Below are 22,827 nucleotides of genomic sequence, written 5' to 3'. Positions count from 1 at the left end.
TGTTATTATTTTTATTACATAAATAATTTAATTAATTAAAATTAAACCTTAATTAAAATTCTAAACTCTCAATTACTTAAAATTTTTCAAATTATATAATTAAAATATTTAATTCTCTCATAATTACATAAAAATTTTAATTGAGAATTTATATAATTAGGAGTTTAAAATTTTAATTAAAATTTAATTTAAAATTTAATTTAAATTAATTAAATTATATATATATGATAAACATAATGACACATAATGTGCCACATGAGCTAATTTAAATTAGATCAAAATTAATTTAAAAAATTATTACAATTATAATAAATTTAAAATTTTAGATTTTTTTATTCAAAATTAAAAATTTAAATTATAAATATAAAAACTCATAAAATTCAAATTTTTTGAGCCAACAGTCCTTTATTTTATCTAAAATAACAAATTAAGGCATTTAGCTCAAAAATTTTTATCTTTTAATTAAACTTATTTTAAATTGAAATTTTTGAACCAGATACAAAAGTAAGAAGTTTAATTTCATAATTTGAATTAATTTCTTAATTTATCGACTTATTCTAAAATTAGTAAGCTCAATTTAATATTTTTTTTGTTGAATTTGAGTTTTAAGTTTTAATTTCATGTTAATTTTTAATAAAAGAAAAATGATTTAAATTAAAATATTCTATTAAATATAATAATGAGATTGAATTTTTTTTTTTTACAAATACATATCATATTACATTTTCACAAGACTTTAAGGTAAAATACAAATTGTAACCCAAAATGATCCAATTACATACAAATCAGTCCAATTTAAAGTTTTAAAAAATTAAATTAAATCAAATTAACTGAAAATTGAAAAAAATCAAATCAACCAAACTCAGAAAACGCTCTAGAATCTTCCCAACCTTCCAGTTCAATAGAACAAAAGCGGAACAATTGCGAAACAACCAACAGAGAGATTGAAACTAATCCAGTAGAAAAGAGAGATTGTTAGTAGGATTTGTGTTCCATTTCTTTATTTACCTTTGATTGGAATAGTTAAGATTGAATCCTACCAAGTAATAAACTGTTTCACTGTGGACCACTCCAGCTCATGCCACTACAAATGTTTGTTTGCTGTTGCTGTTTTAATTTTCCTCCAAAGGCCACGGCATATGTTGTCTTGAAAATTTTGTGGACACAATGGGAGTACTTTTTTGGTGGACCAATGATTCACACAAGGTCTGTGACAATGGCCCACTCTTCGAGCTAATTAGTGGTCCAAATTCAGGCACTCATTTGAGCTTCTCCATGGGCAGTCGTGTGGTTCAGGCGAGCAAATGTTGTATCTAACCTCTAACCCACCATAACATGTAATTTTTTTTTTTTTTTTAAAAAAAACGAAAGTTTATTGTGTACACCCGACATTACACGGGCTTTCTTCCCAAGTGCTTGACAGGCTTTCTAGTGATTTAAATTAACAGATTTGTGTTTGTGCCAAAGGACTAAATGAATGAAAGTTATTCTTGAGTTAATTAAAACAGTCATGCTTAATTACTATGAATGTTTAGTTTAATTTACTAACTTCCGATGCTCTCTCCGGCAGGCTTCTTTATTCCAACAGCCATACATGTTGTCAGAAATGGCAGATGATGTATGCAGCTTCACAAGATCTCATTCTATTGAGATCCAAATATGAATCAACAAATGGATCTGGATTTCACGTCCCTAACATGCCATGATATAGTTACCTGTATTTCTCAAAATTGAGAATAAGAATATATAATTAAGCAATTAAAAGGCTGAAACTCCTATCTTTTATTTATTAATGTTTGAGAAATTTAAATCTGAAATTTGACAACTTTAAAAAAACTCCAATACCAATTTAGTCTTACGAATTAAACTTATGGTCTGGATGTGTGCTTCTTGCATTGCAAATCTGTCTGGTCATTCCATCGCCGGCCAGGAGTTCAGAAAATTATTGAGTACACTCTGCTTTCTTGTTTAAAAAAATTAATTTTTTTATGAATAAAATTATATATATATATATATATATATACACCGAATGTAGTTTTAGCTCTAATTTAGGATGGAAAAGGTGGGTGGATATGGTTGTTTTTTGGGGCCAAACTTCTGAAGACTAATGGGAAGGGGAGGCTTTCGCAGTTAGGCCATCAAACCTCCCGCAAGAAACTTGGCAAATTATGATACAGACATTGTGAACTGGCTCTACTCCTAGACGCAACTGAAATTATTTAAGAAAAGTCAATTGAAATTTATCCAAAAAACTATTCTATGGGTTCCATACATACGGATATGAGAACAAAATTCCTTTTTTTTTTTTTTTTTTCATTTTCTAAATGCAACCATGCTTATTTTGTTCTGTAGAGGCGAGCCGACCCGTTCAAGGGCACATGTGCAACGTCAAAGGATATCGAGCTAGTGTACAAGTCCCAACTGAATATGGCTGCCCTACAAGAGATTATGTATACAAAGAAACTTCTACATACATTGAATCTGTAAGGTCAAAAGGAGTCCTTTGTGGGGTCAAACCAATCGAAAGTGCTTGTCTTGTTGCCAGAATGGCCATCATCCCATTTTCTTAAGCGATGGCCCTTTCTTGTTGAGAATTATGGGATCATGGGCTCATCTTCCCTTCATTATTTCTCCATTTCAAACTTTCCAAACAGACATCAATTATCAACCTTTGTCCTCAAAGTTCCATAATCTGAACTTGAACCAAGCACAAACAATACGTCAATTCACAATTTGTATGTAAATAAAGATTCTTTCTTATATATACACTCAGACTATACACTTTATTATTAAATAAAATAATATATTAATTAAAATTATAACTCATTTAATATTCAACCAATGAATTCTAATTATTATACGACCTGATTACAAACTCGTACACTTAATTAATTGTTATAACCTTTGTCTCATCCATGCTCATATAAGAGCACATGTATCAAGATCTCGGGATGGGTCATATTTTGTGTCCCATGTTAATCACACTTTTTATCATATATTTGAGATTTAAAAAATATAATTTCCTGTGCGTATGTAAATTTGATTAAAGAAAATCATCATTTTCTGTGTAAATTTGGTTAAAAAAAATCATTCCTCTTCCCTTTTATCTTTTTACTTTTTATTTGTTAGTGATATTTAACTGTCTTTCTGCTATAGTACCACATGTCTTTATCACTCAAACCCGTACGTACGAACGCTTCAGAGTACTTCTATATGCCAAATGGTCATTTAATTCCCTTCGACGCGCGTGTTGTTAAGGCTACAAAATAACTGATCTAGTTATTCTCTTTCAGGTCATATCGTCAGACTAGATTATTTTCTGTTGAGTCTGCGTCCATGAGTCATCCAACCTGTCCTTATATACAGGTTAGAACTTATGATAACGGATCGGTCTGTTTGAGGATGACCTGATAAGTTTTGAGTTTGTATTTTTATTTAGAACTCAGCCTCTACCGGCTATAGAAAATCCGGTGTACCGTGAAAGGAAAATTCAAATATGCTGAGAGCACTTATGCTTTAATACTCATCACAGGACAAAAAAAGCTTGGCATATGTATAAGGTGAATATAATATATAATTGGAGATCTTACAAGGAAGAGCACGACCAGTTTTGTTCTGTCAAAATATGCCTACTTAAGAAATATAAAGGCGGTGTTCGTGCACCATGTCAACACTTTCTGAACCTAGGTATTAGAGAAGATCCAGTTCTGAATCTCCTTCTCTAATTAAGTCGGTCAGTTACAAGCACTTACAGTGATAGCCAATGTATAAGAGCACACATGATACGATTGATTACTACACAAACAATGTAGCCGTCGAAGAGACTACGTACGAAGACCCAAAAGAAGATTGCAATAATATTATTGAAACCTGTGGGGACTGGTGCCCTACATGGAGACTGGTCATCCTAGAGATGAGGACGACAATCTCTACACATGATCACATGGCTTTGCACATGAAGAGATGCCCTCTCCCTTCTCAGTGGAAAACGACAAACACTATGGGGTACCCTCTAGTGGGTAGAGTTTAGGGCTTAGAGTTGCAAATTACTACAACTTCACCCTCTTTAATTATTATAAATCTAATTACTGAACTGCAACCATGTAGAGAGATTCGAACTGCCTGCATGTTAAAATTATTAGAGAATGGGAGAGTCCATTTCTTTAATCCAAAACCAATCATTGTCTTTTGTATGATCTATGGACTATAATTTGTTAGTTGCAGATCATGATGTATAATTACAAGCTTAAACCAGCTAAGCAAAATGATCATCCTGCTAATCCAAGAGTTTGAACTGGGCATTCTAAGAGAATCCAATGTGTCGAATTGGCACCATTTCCAGCTGGAATAATATATATACAAAAAATAATATAGAGGTTATTATTAATTAGGAGAAGAAACCAAGGGCATTTTGGGATAGTGATTTACTATAAAATGGGGAGCATGTATGGCTGTTTCCCATGCACAAAATCCACGAGAGTCATCACTATTCAAAAAGAGTTTCCTTCTAAATTAAAGAAGATAAATTATTAGATCAGAGGAGGTGGCCATGAAGAAGAGGCAGCAGCAAGAGCAGCAAAAGGGCAACAAGGAGGCTTACAACTATCATCACCAACATTTCCAGCAGCAGATGCAAAAGCAGATACAATGCAATAAAGCCAATGTCTGCAAGTTCAAGAGAAGCAGCTCAAATCTTGAAGACGATGGTGCTTCTTCTGCTATTCTGTTGCTCGCTTGTATTGCCTGCACCCCCTCTTATTGATACACAATATAATTAACCACATATGTATAACTAAAAACTCTCTCTCTCTGTCTCTCTGTGTGTGTGTGTGTTCAGTAATCTTCTCTTTTCTCCCTCGTCTTCATTTTGTCTTCTAGCATATGGAGTATTCTTATTACTGTTATATTAGCACACACAAATACACTCCGCCCAGCTCTCTGATGATCTTCTTATCTTCTGTACAACCAAATATTTCTGATTTTGTCCGAGTAATACAACAAGTGCAGATGTTACTAGGAACTACTAAGAGAAAGATCCAACAGAGATGAAGTATGAGCATTTCAGCATAATTGTATTAATAAAATAGAAAATCTTAGTATGATCGATCCATTTATACTCGATCATCATGTACACCCAACCTAGAATCAATTATACTAGTGAAAGGACTTGTACTGAAGATACATAATCAAAATAAACCCATTGATATAAGGACAAAATTAAAGCAAAACAAAGAAGATCAAAACCAGACAATAAAAATCTTCAGCTCTATGAGAATACCCTGTTTTGAAAGAGCCATCAAAAGGAGAAGAAATGGAGATGCAGGGGATCGAACCCTGTACCTCTCGCATGCAAAGCGAGCGCTCTACCATTTGAGCTACATCCCCATTCAGTTTCGGGGCATTTCTTAGTTCTAGTATCCTAATAAATTCTTGGCTTCAAATTCTAAGTCTAAGACTTCGGCCTTAGGTTAATTGCATAAAGAAAAGAAATTAATAACTGTTTTTGTAATTGTGCTCCAGACATATCACATGTCTGTAGACGTCCAGTGTATTAATTAAAAAGAAACCTTATCACCAAGTTGGATGGATGGCCGAGATTTTTCTTTAAACCAATGATGTTAAATGCGACCTTTAAGGCCCTGCATACTTAATCAAGCAGCCAAATTTTATGCGATATTCAGCTGATAATCAATTATCAACATTATTATTTATTGAAAATAGCATTTTATTCTACTATTTACAAAAATATCTTTATATTTTTTTATATTTCTAGAACATGTCACTATTTTTTTTATTATTTCAATAATTGTTTATTAAATAATTAATTGACAAAATAATTGCATCATTTTGTATAAATTCAAAAAATAAAATTCGCCAATTTTATAGAATCTGATTAAAAAAATATTATATTACATATTCTTTTGAACTATTATATTTTTTCTTAAAAAAAAATATTTTTTTATAATGAATTTACAAGGAAGAAACACCATTCAGATAAGATTTGAACATGAAATTTTCATAAAATTTGACTTTTTAGAAATAAAATAATTATTCTTTATTTTGAACAAAGCGACGATTCTTGATACTGCCACGTTAAAGAGAGTTAACTACCAAATCATCTAAAAGTAAAATTAAAGTTGAAATTAATAAATTTAGCTACATCATCTTTCTAAATGTTAATGACAAAAATTAAATTAATTAAGATAAAATTTATACTTTCTAATAATTTAACTTATATTACTTAAAGTTAGAATGAATATATAATTCTAATTCTAATAATTAATCTCCTTTCCAAATTAGAAAGAATATATGGTTTCTAGCAAATTAATTAATAATAATACCAGTAATGCATAAGGTTTCATAATTTGCAAAATAATAATAATAATAATAATAATAATAATTTAATCCAAAAATCTGCTAGAGAAAATTTTTCAACTTTATTAAAAGATCATAATTAACAATACAATGATTTCAAAAAAAAAAAAAAAAAGCAGATCCACATAATCAACTCTTGCCAAGCATGCTAATTACCCAATACAAAGGCCAAGCATCTGAGCACTCAGGACGCCCTTATTTTACACAACTAAGTTGAAAATACCATTATTCAAATTGTCAAAGCAAAATATATAAGATAGTTTACCATACTATTCATTTTAAGTGCTTGGCTTGAAAGATGAATAGGCACACATGCCAGGATTTTGTTCAAACTTCACCATATCTTCCTTTGGCAAGCACACCCATGCTTCTATTCCTTCACCATCTTTGCTGTCTATGAAGATGGCAACCTTGTGAAGTTTCAAGGCAGTGGTTACCCAACTGGGCTTTCCCCACCCAAAATCAGCTTCGTAGAATGGAAATCTGCACCAACTACTGAAACCAAATACCTTCATCAGGTTAGGATTTTTTCCAAGCTCCTCGCCCTTTTTCTTCAGAAACTGGAAGTATCTACCACCAGCGTGGATCATTCTTACATAGTCATTGTTCATCTTCCCTATTGACTCATGAAGCTTTGTTGCTAAACCATTATAGTCTACCAGTTTATCGTCATTCGTGGAACAATTAGCCATTGCCACTTGATAGATGTTTCCAATTGATAGCTTTGGCAACTGTGGAATCATTCTTTTCCGCAGACCCACTGCAATAGTTGCAACATTAATCTCGTTAGTTTTAGTTTCGTCTCCATTTTCTTCTTCAGTTTCAGCCATCACAGCTTTCCAAATGAGAGCTGCCACAGCCTCAAATCGTGTTGGAGGATCCAAACATGAGCTGTTGCCTATTTCTTCTCTCAGTGTAGCTAACTTAGAGCTGTTAAACAGGAACCTTTTCATCGTAATTTTACTTAACAAGTCCTCGTTGAAGAAATTACGTAACGAGAAACTTGATACGTCTTGTGGAGGGAAAAGCGAGGTGCAATCAGAGATTACACCTTCAATATCATCACTGGAGCCCCTGGCAATTGCAGCCCAACTAGTAAGAAAGGACGCCACTGCTGATGCATCCCCAATTGCATGCCAAATACAAACACTCACTGCCATTCCACCACAAGCAAAATGATTAACTTGGGCTGCTAAGATCACCTGAGAGCTTATCTCAGGTGATACATCATGTGGCTTACAAGGTAGTAGCTTTTCCAACTTATGCATGTCTGGTTCTTCAAGTATCATGGACATTTCTCCAGCTACATTTGCTTCAACAAATGAGGCACCTTCATCATTGCAGTCAACAGAAAAACCATCCTTAAGTCGTCCGGCGAAAGGATAGAAGTGGGTTAATGTCTTTGACAAGGATGTTTTCAGGCGATGAGATTTTTGGCAGGAATTTCCATCGCCAGTCTCTGAATAGAAGAGAATCATGGGAATGTAAACTGGGGGAGCTAATTGGTCAAGGAGAGAGAGGACGTAGGTTCTTAGGTGTTGTGGTGTTGAAGAAGAGGGTTTGACAATATGTTTTGAAATGATTTGAACTTCCATTTTCCTTTGAAAGCAAATTAACAAGCTGAAGTTGTTAATTAGATTCTACGGTTTCCTCCAATGCATTAGACTGGATATGAAGTTCATTATATAGGAGAAGTTCCACAAAACTATTCGCTGTTAAGGGATTAAAAAATTGGTACCGATTTGACCCATTTAAATCAAAACACTTGACTGAAAATTGAAAACTAATTTGTGGTTGCTTCTATGGCTTTACTTTTTATATTTTTCAATTTTTTTTTATAGAGATTGTACTGATGCGTATCCTTTTATATATTATAGCAATAATAATTTAGAAGTTGAATGTTCTTGCCATAAATTAATTTATTTAAGATCCTCCTAACGTCATACTGTTTGGAAGCAAGGAAAAAAAAGGAAAAAGATGGGAAATTTTGGGTAAGGATCCAAATTATAGATCGTATCCCATACATGTGGGAATTCCACTATAGTAGCTAGTCACTATTCATTCTAAATGTCCATGTTGACTTTGTACTAGAAAACAATTGGCTTGCCCCCCAAGTAGACACTGCATTAGAAGGAATTTCAGTTAATCGGCTTTTTTAAGATATGCAATAAAAATTATTTTTGTTATTAGTATTAAAAATAATAATCAATTTAAAATTATAAAAAAATAATTTTATTTTTTTTTACGAGTATTGTAAATTATATGGTGGGAAGTGTTCATAAGTCGCTTGTGAAGGATGGAGATGTATTTGAAGTGTGAAAGTCAAATTAATATATTGCAATAGGGCTCCGTGAACCTAATTAAATGAAGGATATAGGTTTAATTTAAGAGAATATATCATAATTAAATAAATAAATAAGAAAGCTTTTAGATACCACTATAGAAACCTCGTGATTGCAAAATGTCCTTTGTTTGAACTAAATAAAACGACATAGAATTATTAATTACCCAGTTATAACGGCACAATTCTAATTGGTTCACTTAATTTTTAAACTATTTTTTCATTAGACGATGATTCATAGGTAATTAATTATAAATAATTTTAATAATTGATGCTAAGATTATATAAATTAAATATAGGACTTGTTCTCCTACCTCCTCATCACCTCAAATGAACTGAATCCTTCTTGAATGAGTCTGAATGTCAATTAATTCAGTCTGCTCAATTGTGGGTTAGGTTGCATATTAATAGACTAATCTACATAGTAAACATTTTGGACTAAACTCTTTTATAAGGGTTCCATCGCAATTTGAATATCAGTGATCCAACAGTAATCAATGAGATTAGTCATACAATTATTATCGATTAAAATAGATAATATATTTATCGTTAATTTTGATCTTTTAACTTTATCAAGCTTGTATTTAAGGAGTACCTTAATATGCAATTTTATACAAATTTCATGAAAAGCTGTAATTTCTTTATGGTATATAATTAGTGTATTTTGATCATTCTAATTTCAAAAATTCAAATTTTCTTAATAATTTTTTATTATTTTAAATTATTTACTTAATTGTCAAAATAACTATCATGAGACACCATCTACCTATTTTTTAATTCTTACAATTTCGTCCAACACCATTAATATGTAGAAATAATAAATATTTTTTTTATATAATTAACTCCAACGGTTATTTAAATTCACAAATTTTTGAACAATGAAGTGATAAATAATTGACATAACATGCAGGCGCAGAATTCATTCAATACAAGATTACCAATAATTTAGAAGTAGGCAAAAAAATTTTTAAATAATGCTTTTAGTCAACTGAAGCCTCCGCATTTCCCTAGCAGCTTACCTCATGTGGGTTGCATGGCCCCAAAAAATATATTTATATTAATAAAAATTTTATAAACCCTCCTAATCAATTCATCAATCTCCAACCTTTTTATACTATACTAAATAACTTCTCCCTTTTTTTTTTATTTTTTAAGCCATTGTCTCCTTAAATAATTACCAGGATTTTTTTAACTAATATATAATTTTATCTTCTTAATTAAAGTATCTGCATTCCTAAACAGTACTACTATATAATTCTTAGTTCTATTCAAGTTAAGATCTATTGCAGCTTAAATTTCTCCAGGGTTTTTGTTCTATTTCCCAAAGTTTTTGAAGACTTATTTTGTAAGTTGTTTTGCTTAGCTTCTTTTTCTTCTACAAATTTTCTTAGATCTTTTTTTTTTCTTCTTGGTAATATTTGACACTCTGATTTGGTTTTGAAATTTGGAATAATGCGTTCATTTTTACTTCCTTCTCCTTGCTCCCGTAATAGTTGGTGTTTGGTTGACTAGAAAATTATGAAGTAGAAGATCAGGAAAAAGAAGAAGAAGATCTTTTGGAAATTGTGTGTATATATATCATAGTCTTTTTTAAAATTTTAATTTATTATTTTCGCAGAGACAAAGTGGCTACAATGTAAAGATTTCAATTTCATACATCAACCTTTGATACTCTTTGAAATTTCCTTTAATTTTAGCTGTTGCGATACAAACAATACAGGTTAATTGAATATGCAGCATAGTTAATGTAACCCAAATCCACAATCCTTTGCTTAATTAATTTTCTTTTCATCTCTGAAACCATTTGCAGCATTAAGCTAAATCTCAAATCTTGCAATCCAAAATATGAATCCAGTCAATGTTTCCATCATATCCAGAGAGATCATCAAACCATCATCTCCAACTCCTCAAGCTCTCAAATGCTTCAAGCTTTCGCTCCTCGACCAGCTTGCTCCTGCAGCTTTCGTCCCTATGATCATGTACTTTGCTCCAACTGCTGATTCAAACCTCAAGAATCAAGAAAGGATTGATCTGCTTAAGAAATCTTTATCGCAAACCTTGACCTTATTCTATCCTCTGGCTGGAAGACTAAAAGAGAATCTATTCATTGAGTGTAACGATGAAGGAGTTGATTTCATTGAAGCCAGAGTGAACTGTCCTCTTTTGGATATTCTCCGGAGACCTGAAGCTGATGATTTGGATCAATTTCTGCCAGAGGAATATCATGTCCCTGAGCTGGCCTCGTCCCTGGAATCCCAAGTCGCTGTTCAAGTTAATATATTTAGCTGCGGAGGAATGGCGATTGGCACATGTATATCTCATAAGCTTGTTGACGGCATCACACACACTTCCTTGATCAACTTGTGGGCTTCAATGGCTCGAGGTTCTGATAAATATTTGTCGCCAATTTTTGTGGGATCCCATCTCTTCCCCCCAAGAGATTTATCTGGGCTACTGCCGGCGCTTGACGTACCCAAGTCCAAAACCATTACTAAAAGATTTGTGTTTGATCTCTCGAAGGTCGCTGCTTTCAGAGAAAGAGTATTTGGCAATTCAAGTGCTCGTAATCTCCCTAGTCGTGTTGAAATAGTGTCTGCATTAATCTGGAAATATGCTGTAGAAGCATCAAGAGCAAAATCATCAGGATCCAGTAAAAATCAATCTTTCCTGACACAGACTGTGAATTTACGTGGTAGAATGGATCCACCATTGCCAGAAAACACCGCAGGAAATCTTCTTTGGCTGGCCATGACACCGGCGCCAAGTGATAGCAGGGAGATGAAGATGCATGAGTTGGTGTATCAGATTCGAAATGCTTTCAAGAAATTTGATAGAGACTCTGTGAAGAAATTGCAGGGTGAAAATGGGTTTTTGGAGCTAGGGAAGACTCTGAAGCAAATCGGAGAACTTGTTTCAAAAGATGTGAACATATACAGATTTACTAGTCTGAGAAAATTCAAGCTACATGAAGCTGATTTTGGTTGGGGGAAGCCTGTGTGGGTGAGTAGTGCAGGATTGACATTCAAGAATGTAGTTGTGTTGATTGAAAGTAGCGCTGGCGATCGAGTTGATGCTTGGGTGACATTAGAGGAACAAGAAATGGCAATTTTCCAGCGCAACCAGGAGCTTCTTTCATTCGATTCCCCCTCTCAAAGTGCTTCCCGTTTGCTGCTTAATTCTCGAATTTAAGAGATTGAAAATGCATGACAGGTTTTCTTTGTATGTTATCCTCTCTGCCATTTTATATGGGACAATAAATTTGCTGGTTTTTTCCAATTAAAATTTTCTAGTGAGTCTTGACTTTCGATGGCCCAATGTGGTCCTATTTTGATTACACTAAATCCTGAGCTGATTAGTTATGATGGCCCAAGAACCGAGATCAATTCCTCCCTCTTTTGGAGTGCCTTTCCTAAGGTTTTAAAATAAATAAATAAATATTTTTTTAAACAGAAAATATTTCAATCATTAATAAAATACAATTAAAAGGCCTAAACCCATTAACAGTGCTACAAAATTGAACCCGAGCCCATAAGAGAGACCTCAATTCAAGTCCAATCATACGAGCCATAATCTGAACATTCTGTTCCCAAACCAAGACATAAAACTCAAAAGAAGCAACACACGGCCATGGTTCCAAAACCCAAAACACCACAGGAAAAGAGAAAATCTCTGCACATAGAGCTGCAATTCACCTCCTGGCACCACGAGAAGAACCGCGGCTGCCCATTCTTGAGTAAAAGACCGCCCATTCGCCCAGCCAGCGTCTCCAAATCACAAAATAAACAAAGCAATGATCAGAAGAACCGCGACTGCCCATTCTTGAGTAAAAGACCGCCCACTCGCCCAGCCAGCATCTCCAAATCACAAAATAAACAAAGCAATGATCTGAGCCTTTATAGCTGCTCTGTTTTTTAAGAGTGAACATTCAATGGGTTTGATTATATTATATTAAAAATTAAAATTTTAATATTTATAAAAATTAAATTAAATTGAATTATTTCGATTCAATTAAATAGATTGAATTTTTTATTTTTATATTTTATTTTTAATATTTTAAAATTTAATTAAAATACTTCATTATTAATTATAGTATAATATTTTTATATTTATAAAAAAATATAATATTATTTCCTCATTCATTCAATTTTATTAATTTTTTATTTAAATTAATTTAAATAAAAATAATTAAAATTAACTATAGAATGAGGTGAAGAGAGTAAAGGAAGATCAGAAATTTGTGTGAAAAAAATTTTGGGAGGATTGAATGTGTATTAGAAAATTTGAAAACTTTATTATTAATTTGTACATTTGATTGCGGTAGTAGCAAAAATGGGATAGTTGTATTAGGTGTTTGAATGAATGAAAATATTTGTTTTGTGATGGTTACTTTGGCCGTGAAGAATAGAAGGAATTGAAGATGGTGAAAACTTTAAGAAAACGGCAGATTTTCAATTCGATCTGTTTTAATATATTAAAATTGAAGGATTTAAGTATTTATAATTACTTGAATTATATATCTAGAAAATTTGAGAAATGGCCGCCAGTAAAAAAATTTCAAATTATTTTGTATTTGTGTATTAAAAAGAATGATTTAATGTTATATATTTATTTTGATTTAATACCAAGGAAATTATAAATGGTGAAAACTTTGACAAAACTATAGATTTTGAATTCAAGGACTGATCTGTTTTAATACATAAAAATTGAAAGATTTAAGTGTTTATAATTACTTGAATTATATACCCAGAAAAATTTGAGAAATGGCAGCTAGCCAGAAAATTTCAAATTGTTTTGTATTTATGTATTAAAAGGAATGAGTTAATGTTATATATTTAATTTGATTTGATACCAAAAAAATTGAAAATAATGAAAATTTTGACAAATTTGCAGATTTTAAATCTAGAGACTGATCTGTTTTAATAAATAAAAATTAAAAGACTTAAGTATTTATAATTTCTTGAATTACATACCCAAAAAAATTTATAAATATATAAGGAGTTAAGTGTTTCTAATTAGATAAAATGAGGTTATCCAAAATGATTATAATTACTCAAATCATTCCGCTGCAAAATAAAATTGTCCAAAATGATTATAATTACACAAAATATTCCACTGCAAAATTAAGCTGTCCAAAATGATATACACATCACGCTTAATCATTCACATGATCAAGTTTAGAGGTATAAAATCGACGAGTGGTTATAAGTAGGAGAAACTCTCCAAAATGACCATCATATATAGAAAAAATTGTCCAAAAGGAATGTCCAAAATGAGTCCTAAATGAATGTCCACAAACTATCCAAAACGACTATCAACATCTTGTCCAAAATGAATATCAACAAGCTGTCCAAAATGAACGTTTATAGGCTGTCCAAAATGACTATCAACATTCTGTCCAAAAACTGTCCAAAATGTTATCCAAAAACTGTCCAAAAAGATATACAAACTCTATCCAAAAAGCTATCTAAAAAGTTATTCACAGTGTTGTCCAAATTCAAAAGTAAAATCTTAGCAAAAAATATTATCAACATTAACTATGTCCACAAATGTACATCAACGCAAAATACATGTCAATAGATAAAAAAATATATATTCAACCCATAGATTGTTGACTGTTAAGATCAAAAGCAACTCCCACTTTGTCTCCCATTTTCTATGTTTACCTACATAATAAACATAATGATATAGTTTTAATTCTCAACACAAATATTACAAGTAAAACTTACGTAAAATATATTTATAACTTACCTAAATAGGTCCACCTTTGTAATACCCGGCTCGAGTCCGGCCTCGGAATTCCTATCGTCTGGTGGAATCTCGGGTGTCGGAACCCTCGAGAAGGGTAAGACATATGTTTTCATGTGTGTTTTAAGAAGTTTTGAATGTTTTCAAGTGTTAAAGGAAATGAGTGTTGAAAGAAAAGCAATAAGGGAGAAATGCAAAGGTTCGGCCGCCGAAGGTCACTTTCGGCCGCCGAACATTGCATGGTTTCGGATTCACGTTCGGCTGCCGAAGGTGGTCTGGCCAGCCACCTATTTAAGGGCCAAAGGTCGGTGGAAGGAGGATATTTCTCCTCCACTTGCAGCCAGAGGTGAGCCAAAACCTTCTCACGTTGACTTTGATGATTTTCATGTTTTTCACCAAATCCTTCAAAGTTTTTAAGAGTTTTGTTGTTGGTTTGAAGATTTGAGCAAAATAACCAAGTTTTGAAGCTTGGAGCTTTGAGAGAGGATTTCTCCATATCTCCACGTTAGGATCCTTCATCCTCAAGTTACTTAAGAGGTAAGTGAAGATCCTGAGCTTCTTTGATGATTTTTGAAGGTTTTATGAAGGTTGTGTGGGTAGTAAGCATGTTTAGGTTTAGGTGAGGTTTTTGGTGATCTTTGGTGTTCAAGCATGTTTGAGTGTTATGTGTTATGTTTGTTTGGGGTTTTAGGTTAGTGTTAGACCCCTTTATGCATATATCTGTGTATATGCTAGTTGGGAGTAGTTGATATGCATGTTGAGAGGAGTTGGGGAAAAGGTTGCATGAAACAGAGCAGGGTTCTGCCCAACGGGCAAAGCCAGGTTCGGCCGCCGAAGGAAGGTTCGACTGCCAAAGCTTGCCCCCGAAACTTGGGACTTTCGTCTCTGGAGGCAAGGTTCGGCCGCCGAAAGTGCCGCCGAAGGTTGAGTTTCGTCTCTGGATGAGACTTTCGGCTGCCGAAGGTGCCGCCGAACATGCATGAGTTTCGTCTCTGGAGAGGGGTTTCGGCCGCCGAACCTGCCGCCGAACGTGCCCTGTCCAGCTTTCTTTTGCATGTTTTATGTGATTGTTTGAGGATCGTTTAGAGGGTTTTTGGGGAGTTTCTTAGAGATGTTCTTGAGTTAGTTTGGTCCCTCATTTGAGTCCACCTGTGTAGGAACGGACCAGAGGAATCAGGGAAGTCAGCAGTAAGCACTGTTTCAGAACCTGCAGAGTTAGTACAGAGTCAGCCAGAGGTGAGTGGAACTTCTCTTTTCAGAACTAAACTGCTTTGAGCATATATCATGCATCATAATGAGTCTAGTAGGATGATTGCATTAGTTTCACGAATATGCTGCATTGCATAATACGATACGTATGAGGCTGTGGATAGACCAAGGCGACTCCAATAGCCCAAACTCTATTATAAGACCTGGCCGGGCCAGGCAGCCATCTGTAGGTAAGACCTGATTAGATCAGGCAGCAGAGATAGTAAGACCTGGCTGGGCCAGGCAGGCAGAGTAGTAAGACCTGGCCGGGCCAGGCAGATTGAGGTTGTAAGACCTGGCTAGGCCAGGCATCCTTTGAGTGGGATTGTTGGTGGTCATGTCTGATCCCTGAGATGATGTGCTATAGTGCATTCCATGAGATCATGTTTTCAACTTATGGTTTATATAGTTCTGCTCATTGGGCTTGTATAGCTCATTCCTCTCCCCTATCCCCCAGGTTTGCAGGTTCAGAGTCCAGAGGGAGTCCAGCAGGGTTTGCAAGAAGAAAAGTTATGTAATAGTTAGTATGGACATGTAATTGTAAAGAGATAGTGTACAGTGTATAGACTTGTGCTTGACTTAGAGAGTTGTAATCCCTTGTTGTATATACATGGTCAGTTTATGTATGTATGTTTCCTTTATTGATGATGTCTATGAGAAAATCAGGCTTAACACTATGAGTTGATAGACCAGATATAGTGCATGCACAGGTTAAGCCCTGGAGGAAAGACAAGTTTTAATGGTTTGACAGAAAATGTATGATCATGTATGGGATTTCACAGGTACACAGACAGTATAGCAGGCTTACTACGGGTCCCGGCGACCTTAAGTCGATATGGATCCAAGTGCCGGTAGCAGTTCGATTTCCGGGCTGTTACAGATTGGTATCAGAGCCCTAGGTTCACATGATCAGACCTATAGAGAGAGAGTTGGGCTCATAGAGGTTTAGTTGGTCAAGCACAATAGGAAAACATGTCCACTAGGATAGGATGTTAGTCCTGTCTATCTGCTGATGATGATGCATGTGTTGTTTTCCTCTATGTGTTGCTTATGTGCTCTGTTATGTGTTGTTTCCAGAGAGAGTTAAGATGCGAGGAACTCGTCGATCCGCGAGATTGACTGGAGTCCCACCTGAAAGTGAGGGTACAGATGTTCGTCCTCCTGCTTTGCCAAGGGCAAGGACTCACAGGTCAAGCAGGGAGGGAACGTCAAGAGACCCGAGAAGGACTTCTGACGAGAGCAGAAGAGGAATAGGCAGAGGGGGAAGATCAGAAGAAGAAAGAGTGGCGATGGAGGAGGCTCAAAGTAGAGATGTAAGCATGGGCATAGGAAGGTCAGAAGAAGGTATGGGGGAGTCCCAGAGAGGCGCACAGGCCTCGGGGTTTGGCTATCCACCCTTTCCACAGGGCCTAGGGGATCCGATGGGAGGCACGTCGGATTTCTCCAACTTTGCCCCATATCCACCCTACATACCATATATGCCCTATCCTTCCTTCTATCCACCATATCACATGTATCCACCCCCACCTTTTCATCCAAGTCCAGTACAGCCTGAAGCCAGAGAAACAGTACCTCCACCACCACCACCTGAACCAGCAGCCCCTATTGTTGAAGCACAACCCAGTTCTTCAGGGGGAACTAAGGTGAAGATGACGGAGTACTTAAAGTTGGATGCTCCTAAATTCAATACGGGAGATGATCCCTTTGAGTATCTCAGTGCAGTCAGAATGATAACAAGTGAGTTGGGAGCAGATGAGAGCAGGGCCATTGAGATGGCAGGGTTCACGTTGAAATGCAAGAAAGCCAGAGAATGGTTCAAGAACTATGTGGACCCCAGAATAGACAGTATGACATGGGAAGAGTTCGCCAATGAATTTGCTGGGTGGGCTTTTCCTGACAGTTCCAGAGAGCTAAAGGTTGTGGAGTTTGAACAGTTGAGACAGACGGAGGAGATGAGCGTTGATGAGTATACAGATAAGTTCCTGGAATTGTTACCATACGTTGGTCAGGCGTATGATACGGATCAGAAGAAGGCAAAGAGATATGCCACAAGGCTTCATCCCAAGTATTTCTCTTTGATTCTCCATGCGGAGAAGGAGAGTTTCCACTCCATTGTGGATGCTGCTAGAAAGATGGAGGCCAGTGCCATAAGTCAGGGTGTAGTCAAGAAGGCACAGCCTTCTGGTGCTAAACCAGGTTCCTCCTCACAGAGTACAGCAAGTGCGAGTAAGAAGAGATGGGAGAAATTCAGAGGAAAGAGAGGCAAGTTTTGGAACAGGATTAAGACAGGTCTGGGAATGAGTAGCGGCTCCAGCTTTGGCACAGATCTTCCAGTTTGCAATAGGTGTGGGAGACCGCACAGAGGAGCTTGTATGTTGGGATCTACAGCCTGCTATAGATGTGGGCAGGAGGGACATTATGCACGGGAATGTCCTCAGGCGACTTTGGTTGCACCATCCCAGCAAATGACCTCAGGTAGTGTCGTACAGTCAGCAGCTTCAGCCCGTCCACCAAGCAGTGGCAGAGGTAGAGGAAGAGGGGCAGCCTCTTCATCAGGGATGGGTTCCCGAGGTGCAGGTCCGTCAGCTCCAGCACGGATTTTCACCATGACGCAGCAGGAGGCAGACACGTCGAACACAGTGGTGTCAGGTACTCTCATCATTGGGTGTTCAGAGGTGTATGCTTTGATGGACCCCGGTGCTTCTCACTCTTTCATTTCTTCTAGAGCCGCAGAGAGATTGGGGTTGATTGTATCTGAGTTAGAGTGTCCTCTCTGGGTCAGTGGACCTAGATGTGACCCATCATTGGCAGAGTCAGTCTGTCAGTTCAGTCCAGTGTTTATAGAGGATAGATGCCTTCCAGCTGACCTTGTGGTTCTAGAGTTGACATATTTTGATGTCATTCTAGGGATGGATTGGTTATCTACCTATAGTGCTACCTTGCACTGCAGGGACAAGGTCGTGAGTCTCAGAGACCAGGATGGGTCAGAGTGTGTCTTCAGAGGAGACAGGAGAGGGACACCTAGGGGTTTGATATCAGCCCTTCAGGCTCGTAGGATGTTGAGGAAGGGGTGTCAGGGGTTCCTAGCTTATATGAGAGAGCTAGACAGTCGGGTTAGGGAACCATCCTCAGTACCAGTTGTTAGAGAATTCCCAGATGTGTTTCCTGAAGAGCTTCCAGGACTACCACCTGATAGGAAAATAGAGTTCGAGATAGATTTGATGCCCGGTGCCAGACCGATCTCTATTCCTCCCTACAGGATGGCGCCAACAGAGTTGAGAGAGTTGAAAGAACAGTTATAGGATTTGGTAGCAAAGGGTTTCATCCGCCCGAGTACCTCCCCTTGGGGTGCTCCAGTATTATTTGTCAGAAAGAAGGATGGACCCCTTAGACTTTGTGTCGCCTACAGACAGTTGAACAAAGTCACTATAAAAAACAAGTATCCTTTACCCAGGATCGATGATCTATTCGACCAACTGGCAGGAGCAGATTGCTTTTCTAAGATAGATCTGAGATCCGGATACCACCAGTTGAAGATCAGAGAAGGAGATGTATCCAAGACTGCTTTCCGAACCAGATATGGGCATTATGAGTTCCTAGTGATGCCGTTCGGGTTGACTAATGCCCCTGCAACATTCATGGATCTCATGAACAGGGTTTTCAGGGAGTACTTGGATCGTTTTGTGATCGTCTTTATAGATGATATCTTGGTGTACTCCAGGAATGCCGAGGAGCATACCCAGCATCTGAGGATAGTTTTGCAAACTTTGAGAGAGCATGGCTTGTATGCCAAGTTCTCCAAGTGCGAGTTCTGGCTAAGGAGCATTGCCTTTTTGGGTCATGTAGTTTCAGAAGAAGGAATCACAGTCGATCCCAAGAAGGTAGAGGCAGTAGCCAATTGGCCTACACCCACGACAGTGACAGAGATCAAGAGTTTTCTGGGTTTGGCAGGCTACTATCGGAGGTTCGTTCAGGACTTTTCGAAGATAGCTGCTCCTATGCCCAAACTGACCAGGAAGAATCAGAAGTTCGTATGGTCAGAGGATTGTGATGAGAGTTTTGAAGAGTTGAAGAGACGGTTGACTTCAGCACCGGTGTTAGCTCTGCCGATCAGTGATGATGATTTCACAGTGTTCTGTGATGCATCCCGAGTGGGATTAGGTTGTGTGTTAATGCAGAATGACAAAGTGATAGCTTATGCTTCTAGACAGCTGAAGAAGCACGAGCTGAACTACCCGACACACGATCTTGAGATGGCAGCTGTTATCTTTGCACTTAAGATGTGGAGGCATTACCTCTATGGGGTAAAGTGTGAGATCTATACGGATCATAAGAGCCTGCAGCACATCTTGAGTCAGAGAGAGTTAACCTTGAGGCAGAGACGGTGGGTAGAATTGCTCAGTGATTACGATTGTAAGATCCAATATCATCCGGGTAAGGCTAATGTTGTAGCTGATGCCTTAAGTCGGAAGTCACTTGGCAGTTTATCCCACATTGCAGTAGAGAGAAGACCGGTGGTGAAGGACTTTTACAGACTGATAGATGAAGGGCTACAGTTGCAGTTATCTGGTACAGGTGCTTTGATCGCACAGATGAGAGTTACACTAGTGTTTCTGGAGCAAGTGGCTCTAAAACAGCACGAAGATCCTGAGTTAGTGAAGATTGCCAGGACTGTTCAGTCTGGCAACAGTGCAGAGTTCAGATTTGACAGTGAGGGGATTCTTCATCACGGTAAGAGATTATGTGTACCAGATGATAGCAGTTTGAAGGAAGACATTATGAGGGAAGCTCATAATGCGAGGTATAGCGTTCACCCTGAAGCCACCAAGATGTATCAAGACCTGAGAAGGGTGTATTGGTGGCCAGCGATGAAGAGGGAAGTGGCACAGTTTGTGTCAGCCTGCGAAACATGTCAAAGAGTGAAGCTAGAACACCAGAAGCCGGCTGGAATGCTTAACCCACTGCCGATTCCAGAGTGGAAATGGGAGAATATCGCTATGGATTTTGTAGTGGGGTTACCGGCGACGTCCAACAGGCTAGACTCCATATGGGTGATTGTGGACAGACTGACGAAATCTGCTCACTTCATTCCAGTCAGGAGCAACTATTCTGTGGACAAGTTAGCGCAGGTCTATGTAGAAGAGATTGTTAAGCTGCATGGAGTTCCAGTGTCGATAGTCTCAGATAGAGGACCGCAGTTCACCTCCAGGTTTTGGCGGAGTCTGCAAGCTGCTATGGGTACAAGATTGGATTTCAGCACTGCTTTCCATCCACAGACAGACGGTCAGTCAGAAAGGACCATCCAGACCATAGAAGATATGCTGAGAATGTGTGTGTTAGACTTTGGCAGTTCTTGGAGGCAGCATCTAACTCTGGTGGAGTTTGCCTACAACAACAGCCATCATGCTAGCATAGGGATGGCTCCTTATGAAGCTCTGTATGGGAGAAAATGCCGAACACCTATTTGCTGGGAAGAGGTAGGAGAGAAGGCTCTTGTAGGGCCAGAGTTAGTTGAGATTACCAGCAAGTTAGTGCCTGTGATCAGAGAGAGGATCATAACAGCTGTAAGCAGGCAGAAAAGCTATGCAGACATCCGTAGGAAACAGATAGAGTTCCAGGAGGGGGATATGGTATTGCTGAAAGTGTCTCCAATGAAAGGAGTGGTTCGCTTTGGAAAGAAGGGTAAATTGGCTCCACGGTACATAGGTCCCTTTGAAATCTTGCAGAAGATCGGGCCTGTGTCGTATAAGCTGGATTTACCTGCATCGATGGAACGAGTTCACCCGGTATTTCATGTTTCTATGTTGAGAAAGTTTGTGTCAGATCCAGAGAAGGTTCTTAGTGAGCCTGAGGTGGAAATCTTAAGCGATCTCACCTATGTCGAACAGCCAGTGCGGATCATTGACACCCAGATTCGAAAGCTAAGAAACAAGGAGATACCAATGGTGAAAGTCCTGTGGAACCACCATAACCTAGAAGAGTGCACTTAGGAGACACGGGAGTCGATGCTCCAGCAATATCCACATCTGTTTTAAGGTTAGGTTTTCCCCTTTGCTATGTGTGTGTTTATGTGTTTATGTGTTTCGTTGTTTGTGGAACATTCGGGGACGAATGTTCTTAAGGGGGGAAGAATGTAATACCCGGCTCGAGTCCGGCCTCGGAATTCCTGTCGTCTGGTGGAATCTCGGGTGTCGGAACCCTCGAGAAGGGTAAGACATATGTTTTCATGTGTGTTTTAAGAAGTTTTGAATGTTTTCAAGTGTTAAAGGAAATGAGTGTTGAAAGAAAAGCAATAAGGGAGAAATGCAAAGGTTCGGCCGCCGAAGGTCACTTTCGGCCGCCGAACATTGCATGGTTTCGGATTCACGTTCGGCTGCCGAAGGTGGTCTGGCCAGCCACCTATTTAAGGGCCAAAGGTCGGTGGAAGGAGGATATTTCTCCTCCACTTGCAGCCAGAGGTGAGCCAAAACCTTCTCACGTTGACTTTGATGATTTTCATGTTTTTCACCAAATCCTTCAAAGTTTTTAAGAGTTTTGTTGTTGGTTTGAAGATTTGAGCAAAATAACCAAGTTTTGAAGCTTGGAGCTTTGAGAGAGGATTTCTCCATATCTCCACGTTAGGATCCTTCATCCTCAAGTTACTTAAGAGGTAAGTGAAGATCCTGAGCTTCTTTGATGATTTTTGAAGGTTTTATGAAGGTTGTGTGGGTAGTAAGCATGTTTAGGTTTAGGTGAGGTTTTTGGTGATCTTTGGTGTTCAAGCATGTTTGAGTGTTATGTGTTATGTTTGTTTGGGGTTTTAGGTTAGTGTTAGACCCCTTTGTGCATATATCTGTGTATATGCTAGTTGGGAGTAGTTGATATGCATGTTGAAAGGAGTTGGGGAAAAGGTTGCATGAAACAGAGCAGGGTTCTGCCCAACGGGCAAAGCCAGGTTCGGCCGCCGAAGGAAGGTTCGACTGCCAAAGCTTGCCCCCGAAACTTGGGACTTTCGTCTCTGGAGGCAAGGTTCGGCCGCCGAAAGTGCCGCCGAAGGTTGAGTTTCGTCTCTGGATGAGACTTTCGGCTGCCGAAGGTGCCGCCGAACATGCATGAGTTTCGTCTCTGGAGAGGGGTTT

General features: G+C 37.5%; 2 protein-coding genes and 1 non-coding gene across 3 annotated transcripts; 1 reads left to right on the top strand and 2 right to left on the bottom strand.

Moving 5' to 3' along the window:
• Positions 1 to 5,312: 5,312 nt before the first annotated feature.
• TRNAA-UGC lies at positions 5,313 to 5,385 on the bottom strand. Its single transcript has one exon. It is a non-coding gene; the product is annotated as a tRNA-Ala (tRNA).
• Positions 5,386 to 6,418: 1,033 nt separating this feature from the next.
• On the bottom strand, positions 6,419 to 8,062 carry LOC110617117 (stemmadenine O-acetyltransferase). The gene has a single exon (XM_021759727.2). It carries the CDS (start codon positions 7,968 to 7,970, stop codon positions 6,654 to 6,656), a length of 1,317 nt encoding a protein of 438 aa, XP_021615419.1. The 5' UTR covers positions 7,971 to 8,062; the 3' UTR covers positions 6,419 to 6,653.
• A 1,898-nt stretch (positions 8,063 to 9,960) lies between these two features.
• LOC110618151 (stemmadenine O-acetyltransferase) lies at positions 9,961 to 12,003 on the top strand. Its single transcript, XM_021761220.2, has 2 exons — positions 9,961 to 10,061; positions 10,527 to 12,003. The coding sequence occupies exon 2, from the start codon at positions 10,562 to 10,564 to the stop codon at positions 11,903 to 11,905; it is 1,344 nt and encodes a 447-aa protein (XP_021616912.1). The 5' UTR covers positions 9,961 to 10,061; positions 10,527 to 10,561; the 3' UTR covers positions 11,906 to 12,003.
• The last annotated feature ends 10,824 nt before the right edge of the window (positions 12,004 to 22,827 follow it).

The sequence above is a fragment of the Manihot esculenta genome, chromosome 6 (assembly GCF_001659605.2).
Source record: "Manihot esculenta cultivar AM560-2 chromosome 6, M.esculenta_v8, whole genome shotgun sequence".
In the NCBI taxonomy this organism is placed as follows: Eukaryota; Viridiplantae; Streptophyta; class Magnoliopsida; order Malpighiales; family Euphorbiaceae; genus Manihot; species Manihot esculenta.
The sequence above is the reverse complement of the archived record's forward strand: the minus strand, read 5'-3'. Positions and strand labels throughout refer to the sequence as shown.